General features: G+C 39.1%; 2 protein-coding genes across 2 annotated transcripts in view; one reads left to right on the top strand and one right to left on the bottom strand.

Annotated features, from left to right (window-relative positions):
• firrm (FIGNL1 interacting regulator of recombination and mitosis) overlaps positions 1 to 12,668 on the top strand; it is a 22,653-nt gene extending 9,985 nt beyond the window's left edge. The window contains exons 15-25 of the mRNA XM_050055212.1: positions 1,521 to 1,603; positions 1,842 to 1,893; positions 2,720 to 2,809; positions 4,254 to 4,439; positions 9,023 to 9,142; positions 9,251 to 9,346; positions 9,422 to 9,535; positions 10,466 to 10,570; positions 10,671 to 10,751; positions 10,834 to 10,980; positions 12,280 to 12,668. Coding sequence (XP_049911169.1) covers positions 1,521 to 1,603; positions 1,842 to 1,893; positions 2,720 to 2,809; positions 4,254 to 4,439; positions 9,023 to 9,142; positions 9,251 to 9,346; positions 9,422 to 9,535; positions 10,466 to 10,570; positions 10,671 to 10,751; positions 10,834 to 10,980; positions 12,280 to 12,489 — 1,284 coding nt within the window. The 3' untranslated portion in view covers positions 12,490 to 12,668. The remainder of the gene's footprint in view (positions 1 to 1,520; positions 1,604 to 1,841; positions 1,894 to 2,719; positions 2,810 to 4,253; positions 4,440 to 9,022; positions 9,143 to 9,250; positions 9,347 to 9,421; positions 9,536 to 10,465; positions 10,571 to 10,670; positions 10,752 to 10,833; positions 10,981 to 12,279) is intronic.
• Positions 12,669 to 13,117: 449 nt separating this feature from the next.
• The window catches only part of scyl3 (SCY1-like, kinase-like 3), an 11,558-nt gene continuing 10,180 nt past the window's right edge, over positions 13,118 to 14,495 (bottom strand). Inside the window, exon 14 of the mRNA XM_050055213.1 lies at positions 13,118 to 13,737. Within this exon, the coding sequence (XP_049911170.1) occupies positions 13,675 to 13,737 (63 nt within the window). The 3' untranslated portion in view covers positions 13,118 to 13,674. The remainder of the gene's footprint in view (positions 13,738 to 14,495) is intronic.

Genomic DNA, 14,495 nt, shown 5'->3' with positions numbered 1-14,495 from the left:
TGGGTCCCAATTTTGGTACCGTGACAACACTAGATTCCATTAGGAGTTGCGCAGTGAAGCGGCTCTGGTGCCGCTTAAAAAAGTGTTCCCCCACTTCTAATTTTACAAATTAAGCACTGGTTATAGTACAGCGGGATCCCCCAACCATCGCTTATATTTATAGTTTTTTCGGTCTTAAATTCCATTCAAGGTGGCGTTAAAAAGGTCTTAAAAAGTCTTACATTTAACTTACTGAAACCTGCAGATACCCTGATTTTTCATAGTAGTAGTGGTAGTGGTAGTAGATGGAGTAATAGTAGTGGTGGTAGTAGTAGATACGACCCAGCTACTCTAATTTTTTTCCAGTACATGGGCTGTTGGCAGAACCTGCAGAAATTTAATTGGCCAGAGGATTGGCAAGCTTTCTTGCAGATAATCAAGAACGTTTGATGTGATATGAACAGGATTTCTTGCGGGTGTGGTGCTTGGCAACAATTGGGGTGGACTTTCTCTCAGCAGGGATATGATAGGTTGCCAGGATTTGTCTTCATTCATTTTGTCCTGAGTCTCACTTAGACCTGACCTGACCTTAAACCCATCTGTAAATGGATGCTTGCCACGAGTTTGACTTTATCACTTTGGGTTACTTTACTAATATAAAAGGTGTTTTAAGTACAGCCCTACTGATATGTTGGAAGGTATTGTTGGCCAATATTGATAATCCTTTAATCGGCCCACCGTGGGGAAATTTGCAAAGGGCTGAAAACAGAAAAATTCTTTTAAAAATGGAAGGTTTGGGATTCCTAAGAGTGTTACAGGTTTCTGTATTTACAACTTCATTCTCTTCCTCCGTGTCTGCCCAAATCAACTTGCAAGGCAGCTGGATTTGCAAGAATCACAAAATCTTGCAAGAGTCCAGCCTTGATTCACTATATAACCTGCTCCAAATAGTCTCTGCATTAGCAACAGTATTGCCAAATCTGTACTGGTACCATTGCACAGTATATTCTGTCATATTACCCAACCGTAATTAGTATTCATAGACTGTATTTTATCATTATTTGATGGGCTTGACCTTAAGTATGTTATGGTATGTTTGTTTTTATTTACTATTAGGGTGAATGTTAATAAAAAAAAAAGTTGAACCATGAAATAATCCACCAAATTCTAAACTAGTTTTAGAGATGTGTGTCTAGCACATTTGTTATATGGTCATATTAAAAATAAATTCTGTCCATTATTTGATTTTGTTATTTTTAGCTCTCAAATGTTGAAGTAAACGTCTTTATCAAAAATTAAGTATTATTTAAACTTTTTGAGTCATTTGTTTAATTTGCATATCTATTCACATTTTTTTCTAGCTGTGTTGTGTGTTAGTAAAAGGATTTCCTGTCATTCAACGCAAGTTATTCTTTCACTTTCGTTTTTACTATTTGTGTTGAAGTTTGTGATACCTTATTTTTTTCTGTGTCCTGCGTTTTCTTTCATTCACATCCTCCTGCTGTCTTTGTGAATTCCCCTCTCCTTTATCTCTTTCCAAGGAGCATTGTTTGGTCGATGCTGTGCTGCAGGCTGATACTCAGACCGCTCTACTGGCAACAGATGTGTGGTGCTTTACAGCACGGTGAGAGTGTTCACGTGTATCAGTAGCAATAAATAAAAAAGTGTCCACTGTGTGGCTGTATTTTGATTGGGGCATACTCTTGGGCACACTGTGTCATGCTACAGTATATAACAAACCCTACATTTCACCTTTAGACTTATTACAGCAACTGTTTCACCAAAGTCTTATAAGCATTTTTAACGCATTTTTTTCTGCACTGTATTAAATCTGGCGCTGATTTCATCTTCTCTGCTGACAGGTATGGGACAGCAGAACTTTGTCTACATCATGTCCTCCTCGTTGCTCAACTGGTGGGTAGAGACCAGGAAAACACACAATACAGTCGGGATGCACGTCAACAGTATCTGCCAATATTGGCTTTAAAATGAACTATCAGAATCGGCCAACATGCTTTTTCTTAAGTTGCACATTAATAAATATTACATACATTGAAAATCATTGTATTTCATGTCTCCATCTGCTGGTTGGCCATCACGATAAGAGTGTGCATGCATATTATGATGTTAATTCAATTACATAAGAGACTTCATAATTACTAAAATTTGGTGAGGAAAAAAGTGGATATATCGATATCGGTATCAGTCAAATGAGCTGTTAAGTGTCGGCATATCAGATAGCGACAAAAAATCCAATATCGCGCTTCTCAGACAAGAATTATAAAGATGCTCTGGAGACCTTTATATTGTTGACTTGTTATATTTTCCAGACAGTCTACAGGCTCCCTAGAATCTTGGCTCTCACCATCTTGACACCACAAGGTCACGGATGTTTCTTCATGTCTGTGACCTCTTCCTCAACACTTTCTGAAATAACTCTAAATCCCCTTAATCTCTCTGTAGGGTTATGGATTAGCATGGAGTCTTTCCTGTTTTCTGTGGCACCCCAGCAGAGGTGACAATTGGTGTTGTTGGACCTCGGGGACACTTTTTCATAACCTTACGTCATTACGTCATCAGATTAAGCTGGATCCCGCTCGTTTCCATACACGTCCCCCTCCTTCAGTTCTTGACCTTTCCTCTGCCCTGATGCCCTGGTGATTTTGACTCCTCCGGAGCCTTCACACTGACACTCACGCCGTTCCTCACCTCCTCTCTGCTTCTCCCGTTTCACCCCCAGGTGAAAGCCTGCACCACTGAGTGTTACCAGTCGGTCCACCTGGGCCTGCTGCTCAGACGCATGGTTTTCCTCATGACACCGAACCACCAGGTCAGTAATGCTGGGAACATGAAATTAGATTTTTATGAACTCACAAATTAATTTAGAGTGTCAAGTCACATCTATTTGTTTATTAATTATTGTTAATAATCATAACCAGTTTTGTAATTAAAATTCACCCCAAAACAGAGTGCACACTGTTAATACCACCATATTGACAGTACAGTAAATGTATGTGAACATGGAAAGGCCAAATAAGATAAAAGATGGAGAAGACATTGGAAGAGTGACTTAAACAATGGAAAATATCTAAACTTTGTATTCCAAGTTTTTGACTGACATCTAATAGTTATTAAGGCTGTCTTTCTCAGTTGACCAATAGTCGTCATTTAAGGCCATTAGTTGACTACATGTTTATAATATTAATTTGATTATTAAATTATATTTTGGGCGGGGCAACACAATGGTTTGAGTTCAAGGCCTGAGAAAGAATAGTATCGGTAACATTGTTAACACTGTGCTACATTACAGAGAAATACAAAACTGTACTAATGAACCTTCATAACACATAACATACATAAAGTGCAAGTGAGAAAAAGTGCATATTTTGAATATCACTCTGTTTGCCATAAAAGTTGGCTGTCCTTTAATACAGAGAGACTCATAATTGACTTGTGAAAGCATCAGTGTGGGGTACATCGTGTCTTAAACCTTTCATTTCACAAGTTCCAAAATTAAAGCGGTTTAAAAAGTTGCTTTGTCTTGTTGTGGCCTTAAACATTTAGAGGCAGAGTATTCATCACACAACTTTAAAATACGACAATATATTTGATATACATACAGAGATTTTTTATATTTCATATACATGTAGGTAACATGAGGAATCAACAAAGTAGATGGTATTCAGCTAGATTGACATCTAGTGACAGCAAGACCAGATCATACGATTCATGATCATTTTTATGCTCATCAAACCATTTAGTGACCCCTCACGCCCTGCACAGCATTACCTGCATTGTGAAGTTTCTCCACGTTTACTCAGGTTTACTCCTCTAAAAGCCTAGTGTGAAGGATTTAGTGGCATCTAGCGGTGAGGTTGCAGAACTGCGACTTCTGTGTGCCAAGTGTGTAGGAGAACTATGGTGGCCAAAGTGAAAATGCGAATGGCCCTATCTAGAGCCAGTGTTTTAGTTTGTCTCTTCTTGGCTACTGTAGAGCAACATGGTAGACTCCATGGAAGAGGATCCACTTTGAATGTAGATGTAGACGGCTCATTCTAAGGTAGCAAAAACATAAGGAATTCTTATTTTTATGTTATTATAGACTTATAAAAACATAGTTTCCTTGAAAACCACCGGTCTAGAGTGCAGTTCAGCCCAGGTTTTGGATGACGCTTGTTGATTGTCTCTGTATATTTAAAAAAACAACAACAACAAAAAAAACACATTGACATTTGCAAGATCATAACATTGATATCATTGTTTTGTTTTTCTAGATGGAGCTGGTGGCGCGTTTCCCCCCCTCTGATGTGGAAAACCTTGCAGTGTGGCGACATGTTCTCCTCAGAGCTCTGTCACATGATGCCCGTCGTGGTGTAGAGACAGACATTATCAGCCTTACTCAGAAAGCTCTGACCGACTGGCAGAATGGAGGGTACAAACTGGGTCAAGTGGACAAAGTGGTGAGGACAATCTTAGATATGGGGTGTAGCGTGGGTTTAATCTTAAAGAAATACTTCACCCACAAAATGACCATTTGTATATCAGCTACTCACCTTGTATTACCTTGAATTCGTGAAGAAAACTGTTCTCGGTAAACAAAGAATCATAAAACAGAAAATTCTTTATGAATTGAAGTCATAGGGGTCTGCAGTTAACAGCAAAACTGTATCAAATCATCTGTTTTGATGTCATTTATCAAGAATTGTTTTTGGAATCTTCGTTCACTGGAGGCATGTAAGAAAAGTTTCCTCCTACATTGAATTAAAGAAACCATTAGTTGAGTAATTATTTCTACCTTCACCCAGTATGAATGAGTGGTGAGTTAATGTCTGCTTTGTGTTTAAGTTAAGACACGGTAAGCAATCCCAAAATTTCCAAGTGATGAAGTGGAAAAGATCTCATGATTACTTATATAGGTGCATCGGGGGCGCGGCTCTGCAGCACGGCTCTGCTGCTGACCCAGTGTCTCACCTGTCTGTCTCGTCTCCTGTCATTTTTATGTTTTTTGTTGTTTTAAGTGATCAAGCCCGCATTCTCTTTGTGGCAAAATGAAGTTCAGCGCCGGTATATTACTTTGGCTGGCTGTGTGCCTTCTCGGTAGTTTAATCGCCGAAGTATGGAGTTTATATGGAAAAGCCGGCATCCTCACCTACACGCGGGACCAGCTGTTGTCACTCAGGCACTTAATCAAGCCGGAGGACTCTGGTCTGGAGCTGCTGGTCAAGTATCCGCAACTCAAAAACATCGCAACGCGAAAAGGAAATAAAATAAAGAAAAGAGGATCCAGAGGTGGTGTGAGAGAAAGACTAAGGAGGCGCGGCAGCAGACATCCTCTACCGGTAATAACTTTTTCTAATGTTCGCTCTTTGAGCAACAAGATGGATGAACTGATCGCTAAAGTTCACTATGATAATGAGTTCCGACAGAGTAACCTCATCTGTGTCACGGAAAGCTGGTTGAAAGAGGAGATGTCAGACCCCAACCTGCCGGGTTACACAATTATTCGGGCTGACAGAGACATTAATTCGTCACGGAAATCTATTGGCGGTGGTTTGTGTGTCTACATGGACACACGCTGGGCTACCCAGTACACCGTCCGGGAACGTGTGTGCACACATGACTATGAAATCCTGGTTGTCTCATTTCGCCCCTTTTACCTCCCGAGGGAGTTTGGCCAGATTACAATCATATTGGCCTATGTACCTGGGCCGGACTTCATGGGAGCTGCAGCCAGGATAGCCGAGAGCTATAACACCGCCCTGTCCCGTGCAGTTGACCAACCCGTCCTGTTACTCGGGGACTTTAACTCCTGTGACCTGTCCGATCATCTACCCACTTTACATCAATACGTGGACTGTCCCACCCGCCTGGCACGTACCCTGGATAAGTGCTATGGCAACATACCAGACGCCTATAAATCCATCTGTAGGCCTGCCTTGGGGAAGTCTGACCATAATGTCGTCCATCTACTTCCACGTTACAGGGCTAAGCTGAGACGGGAAAAGACAGTGACTAAGGAAATTGAGATCTGGACTGAGAACTGTATGGAGGAGATGACATGCGAGCTGGAGACTACCGACTGGCTATTTCTTAACTCATGTGACACCCCTCATGAACTAATTGACACTTTTACGTCCTATCTATTGTTTAATGAAAGTAAAATCACTCGAACTAAAACTGTTAGAATATTTCCTAATAACAATTTATGGATGACTAGCGATCTTAAGGAATGTATTCGTGAGAAAAAACGTGCTTTTAAAAATGGTAATACTGAGTTACTTAAGGAAAAAAGATGTGAACTAAGATCTAAACTGAGTAAAGCAAAAATAGAATATAAGGATAAAGTTGAACGTCATTATTTCTCAGGAAATGCCAAGAAAGCATGGGAAGGTTTAAATGTGATGATGGGCAGGGAAACTAAGAAAAACCGTACCCCCCTGTCACACCCCTCTCCATCTTTTGCAAATGATCTAAATGTCTTTTTCAGTCGTTTTGACAAGAATGATTTTAGTGCTGAACGTGATAGTGTGTGTAGGTCCATTTTAGGATATGTCCCTATTACACTGAATGAACATGAGATTGTAGCCAGCCTGTCTAGTATTAAGCCCAACTCGGCCCCGGGGCCAGATGGCCTGAGAGGGAGAGTTTTAAAAGAAAATGTTCATGAACTTAAAGGTATTGTGCTGGAGTTATTCCAGTACTTGCTTAATTCTTTAACAATGCCCAAATTATGGAAAATGTCTTATATTGTGCCTATCCCTAAAAAACCTGGAGCTACTGAATTAAAAGATTTCAGGCCCATTGCACTTACCTCTATCTTAGGAAAATGTTTTGAGAGAGTTATCTGTAGACAAATCACAGCATTGGTTTCCAACAGATTAGATCATCTCCAGTTTGCTTACAAAAGTCAGAGGGGAACTGATGACGCAACTGTCAGTATGTTCCACACTCTGTCAAAGCACCTTCAAGCCCCCTCCCACTTTGCTAGGGCCTTGTTTATCGATTTTACTTCCGCCTTTAACAGCATGCAGATTCACATCCTGCTGCAGAGACTTATCGATATAGGAGTAAACGGTGGTATTATCCACCTTGTTAGGGACTTCCTCTGTGACCGTCCTCAACAGGTTCTGGTTAATAATACTCGGTCCAACATCATTGTACTGAACACTGGCGCCCCGCAGGGCACTATTTTATCCCCATTACTTTTTTCCATATACACAAACGAATTCCAATTAGATCTGGAAAAGTTTCGTTTGTTTAAGTATGCGGATGACATGGCCCTGGTTGCCTTATTAAAGAAGGGGGACGTAGTCGGAGAGGAAGTATATAGAGCACATGTGTTATCTCTCCAAAAGTGGTGCGATGAAAGTTCCTTAGAGATCAATGTAATAAAAACACAGGAACTTGTTTTTCATGAAAAGGACCCTGTGCAGCCCCTTATAATTAGGGGACATATTGTAGAGGTAGTAGACAAGTTCAAATATTTGGGTACATATATTGATTGTAATTTAAATTTCAGTGAAAACACAGACTATATTTTTAAAACCTGTAACCAACGTCTCCATCTACTGCGCAAGCTCAACTCCTTCAGAGTGAGCAAGCACATTATGGAAACAGTTTATAAGAACTTGATAGAGGGAATTCTAACTTTTAATATGGCAATGTGGTATGGTAACCTAAACATAAAAGGAAGAAGCAAGCTGCAGAGGATAGTAAACCTTGCCTCAAAAATTATAGGGATAAGACAGAAACATTTAAGTAGCGTGTACGAGGAAGTGCTTAGTAAAAAAGCTGTAAAAATAGCAAACGATCCCTCTCATCCACTCAATAGGGAGTTTGAACTTCTCCCCTCTGGTAGACGTTACAAAGTGCCAAGGGCTAATCGTAATATTTTTAAAAATTCCTTTATTCCTAACGCAATTGGGGCATTGAACACCATGTCCCGTTGATGTGTTGTAATGTAACTGCCACTGCTGTCCTGCTTTTTGCCCTGAAGATGTCTGTGTGTAAGTGTTGCTGTTTGTTGCTGTTGTTGCTGTTGTTGTTGTTGTTGTGTTGTCCTGCTTGTTGTTTGTTATGAGACCAAAGACAAATCTCCACATTGTGGACAATAAATGAATTAACTAACTAACTAACATAACTGGAATTGTGAGATCAGTGCGAACAGTGTTAATGTGCATTTACTCTCCATTTTACCCTGAAGACAACAAGGAAAATGTAGTGACTGTTTATGGAGATAAAAGGGACAATACAAACATCAGAGCAAGGCCGACGCATAATTTCTGCCCTTGTGCACTCAAGAGAGAGTGGGTCGATGAAAAATAAACACAACAAGTGATATCAAGAGTAAGATAAGCCTGTTCTCATGGTTGAAACAGATGGCACAGATAAGATTATTAATGGCCTTGCTCCTTCATTGGCCTGTGAAATCTCAGTGCTGACAGCCAAAACTTTCTCATGTAGTAGTATTGCAGGTGACAAAACTCTCATCGTTTTGACGTTACATGGATGTTTTTTGCACTGAAACATAAGTTTATTGTTTTTATGCATTTTTTTTTCATATTGTGTATTTCTCTTTACCTTTTATGATTTATCAATCTGCAAGCCTAGATAGCGTCTGAAAGAATACAATCCATCTGATACTTTGTCAAAAGCTTTACAGCTCAGATGTAATGAGAACACGGCCTTTGCAGTGTCTAGAGATGATTTAGATCAGAAAACGTCATGTGCAGCTGGTTATCTGATCATTTGTTACTCGTGTTGCTTTTAGAAAATGACACTTTCAAGTATGTCCTTGAGTTGTATTTAGTCTTGACATCACTGACATGTCCTTTCTTCCAGCTTCATTATTTGCTATAAACAATCTTGTGCGTCAGGGTGTTGCAGTGTATTTCACAGTCACGTTGTTCAGCTGCTATCAGTAAAATTCTTGCCAGAATGATTAAATGCGGCAAAGGAAACAATGCAAGGAAGCAGGGTGGGGAAAATTGGAATGGAAAATAAGCACAAGTGTTGGATTTTACAAAATCCCTGCTGTCTCCAGAACACGGTGCTGTTATCCCTCCTAGCGGTGGTTCGGGTGCAATCATCTCCTGAGGAGCAGTGCACGTTGTCTACAATGAGGATAGTCACACAGCTCTGGTTACGAATGAGTGCAGACCAGGTGAGACCGAAATACACACACATACCCACACACACACACACACACACACACACACAGAGGTGTGGATTAAATGCATGGCTGTTATACCTATCACCTGTCATCTTCCAGGTGCAGACCCACCCTGTGCTCCAGTGTACTCTGCAGCTGCTCTTGTCAATATCAGCCATTTTAGTGAAAAACATCGAACCTCAAGTCATTTGTCAGGTAAGCTGTCAGTTCACACTAAACATCTGTTTAATGGAGAAAACTTCTGCTGACATTTGTTTGTGTTTGTCCCAGGCTTTGTTGTGCGTGGAAACTGTGGTGTCTCAGAATTGTGCAGATCAGCTGCGGCTGGCTGCTCTGGAGTTCCTCTCCTCTCTCGGGAAGGTCTTTGTCCCACCTGACAGCCAGGTAACGAGACCACACTAAATGCAAATGCAAATAAGGATATTACCGTTTAGGTCAACTGGAAAACTTGGGTAATATAGGTAAGGTGCAGGTGATGAGCAGCAGGTGTGTGATGGGGGGGAAGCGAACAGTTTTTTGACCGTAAAGTGTGGCAGCATGAAGAGTTTGCAGCGTGATGAAACTGAAATTGATAGATAGAAACTTTGACCTTTGACGGACACTGAATGGTGATGGACTCTGAAACTGTTAGTGGAAACTTACCTGAGATGAGGTATGGACAACCAGTGTTTTACCCGTGTTGAGCCATTAAAATAAATGGCTCAACACACTCAAAGAAACCTGACAAATTAGACATTGGTTTATTGTTATTGCCCAGAACACACGTCCCAGTTCGCCTTAAATGTAATGTTTTATTTGAACGACTCTACAGGGGACTAACAAGGTAGTAAATGCCAGTAAATTATCGGCACCAGGATGTTTCGCTCACCTTCAAAACACACACACCAGAGCAGCGTCAGTGATTTTTGTTTTTCAGCCTTTTAACAGTCAAATAGATGGTTGTACAGGAAGCACTAATATCCTTTAAAATAAAAAGGAGTGGTTAAAAAAGTACTTAAGAGTCTTTGAATTTGACTTGCCCCTGTTAGTACAAACCCTGATACCAATTATTTACTGTTTACCAATTTAGTTACTGATAATACTTTTGTATTGTCAAGTATGCAGTTTAAAATATCTCTTTAGGTTGTTGCATCTGAAGATGTGCATTTGCTATATTTTTGACATCATATAGACTAAAAGAATCATTTCATATATGCAAAAATATCCCTAAATGAAACTGTAGATAAGAAATATAAATGTGTTTAATTCTGAAATTCTGCAATATTAATATGATCTCATATTTTCTCCTTTACACCAACTTTTATTGTCACACAGAATCAAATTCTGCCGAGGCTGAGCAGCCTGTTTGGAGTCCTGCTGGCTGACAGATCCTGGCTGCTGCATCAGCACGCCCTGGAGGCCTTCTCTCAGTTTGCAGAGGTACAGCAGGAACTCAGTAGCTGCTACTAATGTTTCAGATGTCATCCTTCATCCTGTTTATACCTTGTTATAAACTTAATGTGTCATGTTGGTACTTAAGATTACAAACCATGAAGAGGTCATTTCCCAGAGTCTGACTGTAGAAGAGACCAAGACCAAAGTGGTGAACTATCTCAGCAAGGTAAGGAGATGACAACATATTGCGATGAAGATTAACCTTAAATAAAACACATAAGTGCAAACAGGTCTATGTTTTGTTTCAGACTGTTAACGGACAGGAAGATGTGGAGTCACGGCTACAGAGGCTCAAGCTGGAGACGGCAGCTATTGAGCAACACAGTGAGAGGCTGGAGAACAACAAAGAAAATTCTTTGAACAAACTGGCTGCCGAAGCTCTTGCAAATTCAGAGGTTAGTGTTGTCACCAAGTTAAATAAGACTCCATTCACAGGCTTCCTGAATATGCATGACCACGCACGGCGTTTCTTCATATTTAAACTGTCCAAGTCACTGAGTGGCAGCTGGCTAGTGCAACACTACCTCCTTCTGTACATGCACAGTAGGTGGTAGCAGCATAATATGGACCAAGCTATTATCAATGATTATTTTTATATCATTTATTTTGATATCTGACTGGAAATACTTGAAATGAGAGATGGATATGTGTATGTATGATGTGTATGTCTATAGAAAGAATCTTAGTAAAATAATTACATAATGTCCTGTCCTCAAAATTTCATTTGTACAAGCAAAATTTCTGCCTCATTTGAGGCAAAAATCGATTTTGGATGACATGCTATACTATGACCTTTTTAATGATTTTTAACAACATACTATACTATGACATTTTTTCATGATTTTTGGCAACATACTATACTATAACCTTTCATCATTATTTTGGAAGACATACTACACTGGCATTTTTTTTTGTGATTTTGGACGACATAACTATACTATGACGTTTTAACGTTGTTTCGGACAACATGCTATACTATGACTTTTTTTCATGATTTTTGGCGACACTACTATGATGTTTTTTATGATTTTGGACGACATACTATTATCGGACTTTTTTTCAGGATTTTTTAGACATACTACACTGATGTTTTTTCATGATTTCAGACGACATACTTATTTTTATATTATTTATTTTGATATCTGACTGGAAATACTTGAAAAGAGAGATGGATATGTGAATGGAGTCCTCAGTTTTCAGTGAGGGTGCAATTTGCACTGACCTTTTGATTAAAGCCCCACTTCTGGTGGTTTTCACTGCCCAGACATATATATGTAGTTTTTATAAATGTATAATTTTTTGAGATATGTTTCTTATAGCTTAAAGCAAGTTAGATTTAAGACATTTAGACTTTTAAAAGTTAGACCTTTTAATACCAAGTTTTAGATTAATGGATTCAGTGCCTTTTAAGACTTTTTTTGATCTGAGGGAACCCTGTAATATTTGATACATTTCTAGTAACTGTGTCCAAATTTTCCCTAGCAATAACACAAGCATGGTAAAGTAGTTCATTTATTTTGCAAAAAAGAATCTCAATAAAATCATTACATATTGTCCTGCTCAGCAGGTCAAAATTTCATTTGTACAAGCAAGATTTCTGCCTCTTTTGATGTAAAATTTAATCGTGTTGCGTGAGTGAGAATTTCATTCACGGAAAGACGTATAATTTCCCTGTAACTATTCCTCCCTCTCAGCCCTGTCCAAAGAGAGCTCGGCAGGAGACCAGTGCAGAGGAGGAGTACAGCCGCTACATCCAGACAGCTGAGAGTGCTTTAAAAGCCCTTCAGGCTCTCACTGAAGGTAAAGCCAACACAACTGCACCACCTCCACAGTGGCTGGAATCCAGACTACAGGAGCTCCAGACCCTCATAAGCCACATCAGTACAGCCAGACACACAACATAGCCGCTTTCTAGGCCCAGATTTATTTACTCCATGTACAGAAAAACTATTCAACCACGGTCTGGGCCTGTGGACGTCTGTGTACCCTTCGCTACTGCCGAACAGTCTCTCTTCAGTTTTTATACCTGTCTGTGGTCAGTTTTGATTGATGTTATTGTTTATTAAACTTGTTTGAATACACAGCATTTTTCTTTTCTTTTTTTAATTTAATACTACCTTAGTTATCAAAATTGTGCTATAACAAATTCCTGTAGAGTACTCATAATAGCTAGAGGATTTTTCTGTTGGCCTGTTTTATGAGAGTCCAAGTTAAAGACTTAAACACTTCATCCACAAAATGACCATTTGCTTCCCTAAGACATACATCCTTGCTAAAAGATCTTAGTATTGGCGTCTGACTTTGAATAGAGCATGGATGTTTTGAGTAGTTGTACTGGTTTTAACACGGTCCCCAATAAATCAGTGTTTACCATCTTCTGTGGAGGCACGCGAGAACGTTTCCTTCACAAATTCAAGGTCATTCTGTGGGTGAAGTTTTCCTTTAAGAACTTGCTGTCAGCAGCTGTAAACAATTGCAATTAACTCAAAAGATAAATCTAACAAATGTCTTACAAAACAAAACAGGGTCATATTTGATACAGTAAAATCTTTACTTCACCAGCAACCAAAAAGCTAATAAATTACGTAATTTCTATTTCACATTCATTCAAAGTGCAAGCCTTCTGTAAATCAAACCCGACACATTTTGGACAAGTTGTGTCTTGCCAAAAAGTAAATCTTGATCTTCATGCCAGTTGTGAAGTTGGCACATTAAAAAAAAGAGAGAGAGAGAGAAGCAGATGAAAACAAGATGACCTTCACCTCTGATTAAGATCCTCATTTGTCTAGAGGTGACTAGTATTAGCTGGCAAACAAAAATACAATGGCTTCATTTATCCAAGTCCAGCATCTTCTGATAAGCTTCCAGTCCTTCCCGTTTAAAAGCAAGTTATCTTAATGAACAGACTGATAATAAATGTCCAGGTTATAAAAAGTCCATCATTGTCATTCTTACTGCATCATGCTGTTAAATGAGAACTGGAGCAACTTTCAGCTCTTTGAATGTCTCTGAAACAGTGCATTTTGAGCATTTGAGTTTTCCAGTGGTCGAGTCTTTTGCTCAAGATGAAGCAGAGGGATCAAACGTCATCACCAGGCACTCTCATCCTCCCAGTTCAAGTCATCTCCATCTCCCCAGCCATCTGTTTCAGCCTGTGAGAGAAAAAGAAACAAAGAATGTAAATGAGCAATAATCACGGAGAGGTACATTTGTAAACTGAGAGAAAAGCTATCATTTTAATTGCCTATGCAAATTCATTAACAAGACAATGTGACTTTAAAAATTAATAATATAGCTGAGTACATATATCTACCAGTGCATTTGGATTTCTAATAGTTTCATTTCACAAATGCAGGTCTTTAAAGTAGCATATTAGAAGGTGCAAAATTCACAATATTTTTCATTTATTTTTCTTATCCTGTGCTATTTTTATCTCGTGTGTCCTCTAAGAACTTTTAAAATGAAGCAATCTGAGAACAGCTTCTCACAAATTATTACTATGCACCCTGCGATAAGGGCTTCATGTCAAGGGATCACAAGTGAAATGAGTTAAAGGTAAGGTTTTTCATAATTTTGGACAACATGCTATACTATGACTTTTTTTTTTCATGATTTTGGACAACATACTGTACTATGACTTTTTTTCATGATTTTGGACGACATACTGTACTATGACTTTTTTTCATGATTTTGGATGACATACTGTACTATGACTCTTCATGATTTTGGACGACATACTGTACTATGACTTTTTTTCATGATTTTGGACGACATACTAATGACTTTTTTTTTCATGATTTTGGACGGTATACTATACTATGACTTTTTTTTCATGATTTTGGACGGCATACTATACTATGACTTTTTTTTCATGATTTTGGACGGCATACTATACTATGACTTTTTTTCA

The sequence above is a fragment of the Epinephelus moara genome, chromosome 10 (assembly GCF_006386435.1).
Source record: "Epinephelus moara isolate mb chromosome 10, YSFRI_EMoa_1.0, whole genome shotgun sequence".
In the NCBI taxonomy this organism is placed as follows: Eukaryota; Metazoa; Chordata; class Actinopteri; order Perciformes; family Serranidae; genus Epinephelus; species Epinephelus moara.
This window is presented reverse-complemented; position numbering and strand designations above follow the sequence as displayed.